Source organism: Ambystoma mexicanum, chromosome 5p (assembly GCF_040938575.1).
Source record: "Ambystoma mexicanum isolate Mex_15411 chromosome 5p, UKY_AmexF1_1, whole genome shotgun sequence".
Lineage (NCBI taxonomy): Eukaryota > Metazoa > Chordata > Amphibia > Caudata > Ambystomatidae > Ambystoma > Ambystoma mexicanum.
Genome location: NC_090930.1, coordinates 1,145,012,746 through 1,145,024,635, shown reverse-complemented (window position 1 = coordinate 1,145,024,635; position 11,890 = coordinate 1,145,012,746). Strand labels below are relative to the sequence as shown.

General features: G+C 45.6%; 1 protein-coding gene across 2 annotated transcripts in view; it reads left to right on the top strand.

Annotated features, from left to right (window-relative positions):
- DROSHA (drosha ribonuclease III) overlaps positions 1–11,890 on the top strand; it is a 1,388,683-nt gene that overhangs the window by 1,335,705 nt on the left and 41,088 nt on the right. For both annotated transcript variants that reach the window (XM_069613610.1, XM_069613611.1), the window contains exon 30: positions 9,135–9,227. In XM_069613610.1, coding sequence (XP_069469711.1) covers positions 9,135–9,227 — 93 coding nt within the window. The remainder of the gene's footprint in view (positions 1–9,134; positions 9,228–11,890) is intronic.

The following is an 11,890-nucleotide window of genomic DNA, read 5'->3' as shown; positions in this document are numbered from 1 at the left end:
GTTAAGAATGTGGATCCTTTTTTATGTGGCATTCCTGTGGTTCTGTCTTTTTTTGCATTCTTTTGCCCACAAGGGCCTGCAAGTGGGTACCATTAAATGTTACCTGGCAGCGCTGTACATATTTAAGCACTCGTCTGAGGAGTGTTCTTATTTCAAAATTCCTTTAATTTCTCAGTTTCTCAAAGGGCTCACTAATGTGATCCCGGCGTCACCTTTCCAGGTGCTGGGTTGGGATTTGAACCTTGTTCTAAAATTTCTAATGGGTGCTCCTTTTGAGCCTTTACATTCTTGTCCTTTGAGTCTGTTAACCCTTAAAACTGTATTTTTTAGTTGTGGTCACTTCCGCTCGCAGAGTGAGTGAGTTGCAGGCACTTTCAGTTAAGCCACCCTTCACTGTGTTTCATAAGGACAGGGTTGTCCTTAGAGTTCGTCCTGCCTTTCTTCCGAAGGTGGTGTCGGAATTTCATTTAAACCAGGAGGTTATTCTTCCGGCATTTTATCCTCCACATCCTGGTAAGGAAGAGGAGAGGCTCCTTAGGTTGGATCCTAGGAGAGCTTTAAGCTTCTACATTACACGCATGCCCCGAGTCAGAGTGGACGATCAGCTCTTTATTGGTTACGCTGGAAGGCGTTTGGGACAAGCTGTTACTAAGCAGACTTTGTCTAGATGGATTATCTTGGCAATTTCTGAATGTTACCGCTTGGCGGGTAAGGACCCTCCTTTAGGCTTACAGGACCATTCTACTAGGGGTAGGGCTGCCTCTACTGCCCTGCAGAGGAGTGTTCCTATTTGTAACATCTGTGAAGCAGCCACTTGGGCTTCGGTCCATACTTTTGTACATCACTACTCCCTAGATTCCATCCATGGACAGGATCTGGCCTTTGGCAACGCGGTCCTTAACTCTGCAATTTGATTGGGCATTCTAAATTTGTATATTCTAAATTCTTTTCCCACCTCCTTACATTGGTACTGCTTTGGGAGTCTGTCATAGATATGGAATACATCGGAGGACCAATCCCCTCGAAGAACAAGTTACTCTCTTACCTGGTAACGTTCTTTCGATGGGATGGTCCGATGACGTATTCCATATCGCTCCCTCCCTGCCTCGCTACAAAATTTCTTATGCGATTGCAGCTTACGTTTTTGCAAGGCTTTCTGTGGTCTCTACTGGCAGAAGATTGGTGCCACACGTTCTGGGGGAAAAAACTACAACTGAGGGTACGGGCGTCGTGCATCCTACTTATAACATCCGGTGACGTCGGCTCGACGGGGGCCCTCGAGGACAGCGTATCGACGTCATCGACGCAGGACGCAGACGCTGAAAGATTTTTCCAAAGCAGCACAGCTGTGGTGATTACTGTCATAGATAGTGAATACGTCGTCGGACCATCCCATCGAAAGAAAGTTACCAGGTAAGAGAGGTAACTTGTTCTTTCGAATAACAGAGGTAGGCTACAAACACAGCCCTCATTCACCTGTCCTATCTTGCCTTCAAGGGATGGAGCTGACTTTCAATATTCTTTCGAGGTTGCTATTCACCTTACCAGGCTTAAATGTCCACATTGACAAGTTGAGTTTGCCTTTGTTACTTATTAGTCACCGTCCGACCAATAGATTGTCCTCTGCCTCATCCAGTCTTAGCGTTACTCTTCAATCAATCTGTGAGAAACCAGCTTGTTATCATACCTTTGTGACTCTTGCGTTCTTGATGGACCGAGGCACTGGCCCTCTAGATGCCTTCATAGTAAACTGGTATATAAAAACTAGATGTTGGTGTCATGATCCATCGATCACGCCCCTTCTGGTCTTCCTGGTCCCTGGCACGTTGGGGGTTACTCGCTGTAGTACACCCAACATGGCCGTATACACGGAACGCGGTCTATCGACCTTCACTTCCTATGCAGCACGTTCTATAAATTAGCCACTCCCCTGCGGTTCCGCGCGTCTCAACGCTACCGATAGCTGTGGCCTGACGTGCTCCGTAGTTCGTTCTCCTGAACTGTGTTGTTTCCTGGTTCCCAGACCTTCCTCCTTCTCCCTTCCTACTACCTTCCTTGACCCTGTCTCTTCCGCATTCCGCGCAGACGCCTCCGTGTGCTGCCTCCATTCCAAGCTTCCTGGAGTTTCCTAGATCCCGGACGAAGAAGCTGAACGAATCCTGGAATCAGAAGACGGTCGAGCGGGCTTGTACAAGACCCGAACTGCTCGAAAGAAAACCCTGACAAAGGACTCCGCAAAACAGAGAAAACAGGTGAGGAAAGGGGAAACCTGTGACAGATTGAGACGCCACCTGACCGATCTCGATACAGACATGGAAGCGGCCGTCCAGGATCTTATGCGTGGCATGCAAGAGCTGACGACGGAAGTGCAAAACTTAAAGGCGGAAAACGCAGCGTTAAAACAATTGGTGGTATCCCGTGATTCCGTCACGAAGGAGAGTGTAATTCTAGGCGGCATTGTTAAGTTCGACGGTTCAGCAAAGAGCCTTCGTGGATTCCTAGATTCTTGTTTGGTCCACTTTACATTTAAGCCTTATTATTTTTCTACGCCCAGGGCTAAAGTGGGCTTTATAATCTCGCATCTTTCCGGGAATGCCTTGACCTGGGCCACCCCATTGGTTAACTCTGGTGATGCTCTCCTGGATGACTACGACGGCTTTATAGAGGCCCTCAAGACCATGTTTGAACGCCCGGAACAAGTTTACAGTGCCCAGGAACATCTACTCTACTTTCATCAGGGTACCCAGGACTTGCTCACGTATGTCACACGCTTCAAACAGCTGGCTAAGGGGGCGGATTGGTCCTCTGAAGCTTGTTTTACCTTATTTCAAAGAGGGCTAAACGAAGAGATCAAAGACGAACTAGCCAGAGTGGCACGCCCGGGTTCCTTTCAAGCCCTAATGGATCTCGCTCTACAGATTTATTTTCGCATTCAGGAGAGAAAGGCAGAAAAGAAGAAAACCAAGTTACCACTCCAGAAAAACCCCATTGGAACCCCTTCGAGCTCAGAAGGCATTTCTACTCCAAGCAATGAGACTGAACCTATGCAATTAGGGGCCTTCCGTGGACCCATTACACCACAAGAGAGGATGCAAAGGATTCATACTGGATTATGTATCTATTGTGCATCTGACAAACTTTTAGTACGAGAATGTCAGATTGCCCCCCCACGGCGCTCGGGAAACGTCAGCTCCCGATCCTAAACGGAGCGCAGGTTCGGCAGAGAGATGTCAGCTCCACCTCTATTCCATCCTTGAACTCTCCTGGACAAAATTCCTTGGTAATCTTACAGGCCTTCTTGACAACATCCAAGAAAGAAATATACCCCATCGGGCACTGGTCGACTGTGGAGCTATGGGGGTATTCATAGATCATGAATGGGTCTTAAAATACCATATTCCTTACGAATCCCGGACTATCATGCAACCTGTGGAAGCAATTGATGGAAGACCCCTTTCTTCTAGACCTATAACCCTGCAGACAAAGGAGATCGAGCTTGCTATAAATCAAACATCGAGAAAGGATAAGATTTGACATCATCAAGTCCGCCCATTACCCCATGGTTTTGGGAATGCCCTGGCTTCAAAGACACAACCCCTATATCAAGTGGGCAGCGGGATCCTTGTTCCTGGGTTCTGAGTTCTCTGTGTCCCACTGCTTACATCCAGACCTTGATCCTACACCATCTAAGGAGTTTCCTACAACTCATCAGAACACAATCACAGTTTCAAACATCATCCGGGTCCCGGAGGCTTACCAGGAATATTCCGATGTTTTCTCCTCCGCCATTGTTCAAGCCTTACCTCCCCACAGACCTGAAGATTGTGCTATTGAGACGGAACCTTCCGCAGTGATTCCATTTGGAAGGATGTTAATCTTATCAGAACCTGAAAAGAAAGCCCTTGGTGAATACCTGGATACTAATCTCGCAAATGGCACCATACGACCATCTAAATCTCCATCAGGGGCCTACCTGTTCTTCGTTCCTAAAAAAGACACTAAAGAACTCAGACCGTGTCTGGATTATCGAGATCTAAATCAATGTACTCTCAAGGACCGTTATCCATTACCCTTGATCCCAGACATCCTGGAGGCAGTAAGAGGCGCAGTTGTGTTCACCAAGCTGGATCTCAGGGGCACCTATCATTTGATTCGTATCAGGGCAGGTGATGAGTGGAAGACAGCCTTTAGAACACCCTTTGGGCATTTTGAATACTTGGTCATGCCCTTTGGACTTGCTAATGCCCCAGCGGTGTTCCAGCGTTTCATGGATCGAGTGTTCTCGGACATGCTGTTCCTTTTTGTGATTGTCTATCTGGATGATATTCTAATATTTTCGAAGGACCCTCTCAAGCACGAAGAACATGTGAAAGCAGTTTTACAACGCTTACGCGAAAATAAACTCCTGGCGAAGCCCGAGAAATGCATCTTCCATACTTCTACTGTTCACTACCTAGGGTTTGTCCTTACTCCCGATGGTATCGGTATGGATCAATCCAAGGTTAAGGCTATTTTATCTTGGCCTAGCCCCGCCTCAGTGAAACAGATACAATTCTTCCTGGGCTTGGCTAATTTCCATAGGAAATTCATACCTTCCTTTTCCGAGATTGTCCAAGCAATAATTGCCTTATTGAAAAAAGATGTTCCCTTTCATTGGACCATGGCCCAAGAAAAAGCCTTCCAACAGTTAGTCTGAATTTACACAAGCTCCCATTCTTGCTCAGCCTGATGTTAATCGACCATTCATAGTGGAGACAGATGCCTCCAATAACGTCATTGGAGCCGTTCTAAAACAACAATTCGAGGATAGCTTGGAACATCCCATCGCCTACCTTTCTCGGACATTAACTCCTAGTGAAACCCATTACTCCGTCCTAGAGAAAGAGCTGCTAGCCATCCGTCAAGCCTTCACGGAGTGGCGTCATTTACTCCTAGGAGCCAAATTTCCGGCCCATGTCCGCACGGATCATCGAAACCTACAAGTATTACAAGCCCTGGAATGTAGGAATAGTCGCCAAGCTCGGTGGGCCTTCTTTTTTGCCCAATATCAGTTTCAGATTCACCATGTCCCTGGAACCCAAAATGTAATAGCTGATGTACTTTCTCGTCGTCCAGACTATGAACCTCCGGAGGATCGGACGTATCCCAAGATGTTTCCTCATATTATATTTGTAGCTCAAGCAAACAACCTCCTGGAAGAGATTTGCGTGCAAACTCAGACTTCGGAACGTTGGAAAGAACTTTCAGAGAAGAATCAATGGGACTTAAGAATCAAGGACGGATACTTGTTCAAGGATAATAACCTGGTCATCCCCACACAGAAACTACAACAAAGGATAATAAATCTGTCATGATACTCTTCACTCCGGTCATCGTGGTATTTCCAACACCCTCCGTCTAATACAAAGACAATTTTGGTGGCCCAAGATGAAGACAGACGTACAACTGTACATTCAATCTTGTTCCGTCTGTAATCAGAACAAACATGATACCCAGAAGCCAGCAGGTCTTTTATTACAGCCAACTCCACCAACAAGACCTTGGGAAATCATAGCTACAGACTTCATTGTGGAATTGCCGCCTTACAGAGGTTATACACTATCATGGTCACCATTGACCTATTCACTCAAATGGCTCACTTTACTCCTCTGTATAAATTACCATCATCATCAGAACTTGCTGGTATTTTCCTGGAACACATCTTCCGACTGCATGTACTTCCTTCCCAGATCATATCGGACAGAGGACTACAGTATATCTCTCAGTTTTGGAAACACTTCTGCAGGATATTAGCGATCTGTGACAAATCTGATGGAGAAAACACAGCGGATAAACAATCGGGCTCTGGCTCTGTCAATACCAGGTCAAGCAGGGCAACCAAGGGTTAACTATGCTGCAGGGAATAATTGACAACTTAAGTAACCAATCATTAACAGAGAGGCCAGTGTTGACATTTTTCTTTGTTGTGCCTGTCGTTGCTAGGAAACGGAGGTGCTGGAGTCCGAAAATGACAGTTATGGATGGGCGTATTGAGTGCTACAGTTGAAGCAGAACCTGAGAGAAATTATATAGTTATATATAGAAAACAAAGGAAAAGTTGCGCTGTTGTCACGTTGAGTTATTAAAGTTTAAGGTGACCGACTGCAATGCTGGAAGAGAGCTGTCGAGCAGAATCGCTGACGAAGCCCGAGTTGCGGGGGGGGGAGCGGAGAAGGGAGAAGCTTGCATGTCCGTTGAGATGGAAAACAGATCCCTTCAGCTGAATAGGCGACCGGGGAAGAAACCGCACCGTGAAGCGATCCGAAGATCGTATGGCAGTTGAGAAGGCGGAGGCTGTGCGGCAACAACGAGTCCCACTACACAGCTGGGCAGCGAGGCGGTATCTCCTCGCAGCCGTCGAGTGAGAGAGAAAAAAACCTACAGCAGCGGTGAGGAACGGAGTTTGTATGGTGACGAGAGGTCGCACTGGACAGCTGAACGGGTAGGAGAAGATTCCTCGCAGACGTCGAGGTAAGAAGAGTAACTATAAACTGACACAGAAGTCGATCGTGTACAAGAGGGATGAAAGAAATGTAACTGAAAGTTCAGGCGGGAGTCGAGACCGAGAGAGAGAGAAAGGAAGTGCAAGTGGACCGTGAAAACAAGGAAAGGTGTTTTGCTTAAAAAAATAAGAGCATTAGACAAGGAAGAACTTTAACTAAAGAACAATGTAGACACCTTGACAAGCCTAGAAGAGAGAGAGAGAGAATAATACATAGATTGAGGAAAGAAGCAATATCAAAAGAGACTTATTTGATTTATAAACAAAGAACCAGTATTGCCTATAAGCGGAGATGGAAAACATATACAATAAAGAGAAGACGTCATGAGAGGAAAGGACAAGAAAAGTTGAAAGAGAAATAAGGAGAGTTGTGATGACAGAGACTCATAGAAAGACTTTGAGAATTTTATGAGACTTACCTGAACCAATCCGCTGTTCTGCATGAAGTTAATGCTCAAGACAAGGTCGTCAGGAGAGTTAAAGACGTATCCTTTTACCTACAAATAGAGAAAGTTATAGTTAATAAAAAGATATTACAGAATCAAAATAACATACTTACAGCCTCTGTGTAATTATTTACCACCCCGAGTATACCGGCTCACAGGATCCAACAAGCTCTTTCCTCAGGATATCATCCTCAAACCAATGGTATCACAGAACGAGTGAATCAAACCCTTGAACAATATCTTCGTTGCTTCTCTACCAAAGTCCAGGAGGATTGGTCTCTTTTTAATACCAGTGGCCGAATTCGCCTACAATAATTCGGATCATTCAGCTGTTAAGACCAGCCCTTTTTTCTGCAGCCAAGGATTCCACCCTTCGGTCTTACCTTCTGTTCTTCCACACCCAACACCTGTTCCAACTGTCGATTCCTGGATCGAAACACTCATCAATGTACAGAAAGACGCCAAGGAACATCTTGAAAGTGCGCGAATACAAACCAAGCACTATGCAGATTCAAAGAGAAGACCAGGACCTTCTTACTCTATTGGGGATAAAGTATGGCTATCCTAGAAACTCCTGCCCCGACATCTCAGACCGAATAAGTTGGCTACCCGGTATTACGGGCCCTTCCCTATAAAAGAAATCATTAATCCTGTGGCCTTTCGACTCCAACTTCCGGACTCCTGGAAGAAGATATATCCAGTTTTTCACAAATCTCTGTTGAAGCCATTCATCCAAACCACCCGGACTACTCTTAGACCTAGTCCTGTGATTGTCGATGACCAGCTGGAATATGAAGTCTCTCGTATTTGTGACTCCCGATATAAACGAGGTCGACTTCAATACCTGGTGGAATGGAAGGGCTATCCACCCAGTGAACGTACCTGGGAACCAGTCCCGAATTTAAACTCCCCCAGATTGCTCAGAAGGTTCCATCGAATACATCCAGGTAAACCCGGTGGAACGGGTTTTAGAAGGGGGCATGCTGTCATGATCCATCGATCACGCCCCTTCTGGTCTTCCTGGTCCCTGGCACGTCGGGGGTTACTCGCTGTAGTACACCCAACATGGCCGTATACACGGAATGCGGTCTATCGACCTTTACGTCCTATGCAGCACGTTCTATAAATTAGCCACTCCCCTGCGGTTCCGTGCATCTCAACGCTACCGATAGCTGTGGCCTGACGTGCTCCGTAGTTTGTTCTCCTGAACTGTGTTGTTTCCTGGTTCCCAGACCTTCCTCCTCCTCCCTTCTACTACCTTCCTTGACCCTGTCTCTTCCGCATTCCGCGCAGACCGCCTCCGTGTGCTGCCTCCATTCCAAGCTTCCTGGAGTTCCCTAGATCCCGGACGAAGAAGCTGAACGAATCCTGGAATCAGAAGACGGCCGAGCGGGCTTGTACAAGACCTGAACTGCTCGGAAGAAAACCCCGACAAAGGACTCCGCAAAACAGAGAAAACAGGTGAGAAAAGGGGAAACCTGTGACAGTTGGTTGTAAAACAAACAGGTGCCTGATTTAATTTTTTGTTTTTATCATTTTCTCCTGACAATTTCCACTGTAAATTGTACGAAAATAATATAATATAATTGAAACATTACTAACATCAATGATGCAATGCCCCATGGACTTGATGGCCACCCTAACATTATGTCGTGGCTTGCTTGGGTTTATGTTGATGGATATTTGGTTTAATGGTTTGATTATCTAGCAAAACACTCCAGAAGTTGCAGGAAAGTTAGAGGTTCATTGCCTTCCCGGGGATATTGTAGGATCTGAACAACCATTTTCTCTAATACTTTAAATACATCATGATCATCTGTTGCAGAGAAATGCTGCGATCTATGAGACATTCAATGTTAAATGTTTGTCAGGCTTCGGAATATTTGTACTACTGCACTTTGTTGGTATATTCACTGAAGAATACTGTGCATCTTATTGTATGCTGCAATCAGGCAACCACCTCCAAAGGTTTCTCAGAACATAGATCATAGTTGTCCTGCTTGCCTTCTTTCAATGATCCCCCCATGGGTATCCTGCAGTGTTATAATAACTAGATCTTATTATTTTCGAGAATGTGTTTTATCAGCTTAAAACTATTTTCATTGGAAGTACCTAAATGCCACCTAACATATGTTACTTTCTTTTAGAACTTTGCAGACGATTGGACCTTCACACTGTCGAACATACACAGTTGCTGTTTATTTTAAAAAATTAAGAATTGGTTGCGGCAAAGGTCCAAGGTATTGTCGTTTATTTACTCTATTGGCATATGCTAAACAGTACAAAGACACGTTTGTTTTTACTGTGTCGTAGCTGAAAACCATACAGCCATCGATAAAGTAAACTGTTGAATAAAGAGTGTCTTTTTACTTAAAATATTTTAAATGAGAAACCTATTTTTCCAGAATGGCTGTTTGCAGAATGTTTGAGACTGTTATTGATTAGCATTTGGTGCTGTGACCCTCCACAAGGTGAGGTGAAAAACACAGTTCTCTCCTTATTGCCTGGACCAGTAAGCATGGCACTGTTGGTTATAGTCCAACATATAAAGAACAATACTACTGTAAATATTGACGTAAACATTAGTTAACATATCACATCCTCAATATTTCCATATGGAAAAGGTAGCACAATTCAGTGTGAAACATACCAATATTTGTTTTACATTTCACCCTGCACTGTGTGGATGTAGGTGTGGAGGGGTTAGCATAAGCAGCAGAAGCAAGCAAGAATTATAAAGTCAATAATTAGGGCCTTGGCATAGCAAACATATTTTTATTACATTGTATAGGATTTTCTAATGGGTTCCTTCCTTCCACGGATTGCTCATCTATGATATTCTATCCCCAGCAAAGCTGATCTTCGATTTCCGTCACAAGGGGGCGTGGCTCTGTTTCGGCCCCACCTGACACCTCTACATGCATGTGCTAGACATGAAGTTGGGGCCAGTATTTATCAATACCCTATGGCCTTAGTTCCTTTTTTCTGTGCACTTTGTTTCTACATGATGCCCAACCCTGCAAAGGCCTCGAGCCCTGTGCGGGTTGTGGACAACAGATGTCACCTCCTTGGAATCTGTTTCTACTGCCTTGTGGGAGGATCTCTATGCCTCGGACTGCAGGTCATGCCAATTCATCCATTTTACAGCCCATCGGTAGCGGGCGTAAAAACGTTTTATCTTTTTCTACAAGGAAAAAGAGCAAACCAAACAATCTTCGTCCAGGTCACAGGTTGTGGAGCATCTGTAAGAAGGCGGATCAATGGCACGCAAGGAGAAAAAGCAGCAGCAGCACTGTAAGAAGTCTCGTTCCCCAAGCAGTTCCTCCTGGCACAACTCTTCATCTTTGAAAAAGAACATTTACCGGTGGTGTAACAGGTGTGGTTTCCGACCGAATCCTTTACCCCAGACGAATAGGAAACCTTCAGGCTGAAGATCTTTGCCAATGTCAGTCTAGAAAAATGGATATCTCTACTTTGTGACCGCAAGCGTATTTTGGTGGCCGTGGGCCAACCCTCTCATGCACAATATGACAGAAAATAGGTTTTCGAGTTTGCCAATGAACGGCCATTTTGATGTAACAAGAATCGCCATTTTGTTTTCTAACCATTGCTCATTGCTTTCTGTTCCTATTGCTTCGCAGTATATTTTCCACTTACACTGCTCGACTGTAAAACATTGTTGTCTGTATGCGAAAAGGACAAGGCCGCAGGGCCGAGAGGATAACGAGAGTTTGTTGAAACACAAACGTAGGCAGCGCCAGGAAGAATGCCCGGCTCCCTCCAGAATGTAGCCTTGAAGCAGAGCTGCAGGGCATTTAATCATTTCGCAGCTGCCAGCCAGTCTCGTTATATGGTAGAATATGTTAGAATAATACAGCTAAAGGCTTGAATTATGCTTTTCTTACGGCCCCCCTTTGCTGAGCCTGCTAGAGCGTGTCGGCTCCCAGGACGCGAATAGCACCTAATAGATAGCAAGGTCCGGAATGCAACGCTCCCCCCTCCCCCCGTATGTAGCTCGCTTCCAAGAACAGAAGCGCTGTGTTCTATTCAACAACTGAAAGATGCCTTCGCACTCACAAATTGCAAATTGTTACTAGAATAGATGTTTGAAGGTGTCATAGTTGTCGGAGATGTCCATCATCACACCAAGTTCAAAGAAACCCAATAAAGGGGGGTGTTAAACATGTCATAGCTGATTGTTTGATATGCATTTTGTATATATGTAACTGATGTACGTAATTCACTCTCTTGCGTCCCTCAAGGTCTAAAGATACACGTCGCGGGGCGTGAGACCGAGTTGGCCAACAGACTTTTGCTTTGCAATAAACCCTAGCTTTGGGAATACAACCTTGTGTCTGGCGTATCTATCGTGTGTGGTGACTCTCCTTGTTTCCATAGGTGTCAGGGTCCCCTAGGGGCCCCTTTCAAGATGGCGTCCGAACAGGGACCCTCCCCCACTTGTTCCATCGCATAACGTTGTAATTGAGTAAGGCGGAGAACGGTGAGGACGGGACGATCGAGCCGGGATCAAGAGGTGTTCGGGGCACCCTGTAAAAGTGATTAGAGACTCCTTTGCAGATCTGCACACATCTGATCCCTGATCGACGTGCCTGGCTAGAGAACAAGGAGGCGAGGGTCCCGAAACGAGGCGGAAGCCAAGAAACGCAGACACGACGTCCTTTCGTGCGTCAGTATACAGACGACTTGATTTATCAGGTGAGTCATTCCCCGATTCAAAGTATCCTGATATTGGTTGAGAGTTGACTTTGCAAAATCAAACGCCCTAGGTATGATATGATATGGCATTTGTAACGCGCCTATACACAAGTGTTTCAAGGCGCGACGAGGCAGGGAGGGGGGAACAGGGGGGAAAGACAGACAACGATCCTACTAGGCCAGGTGT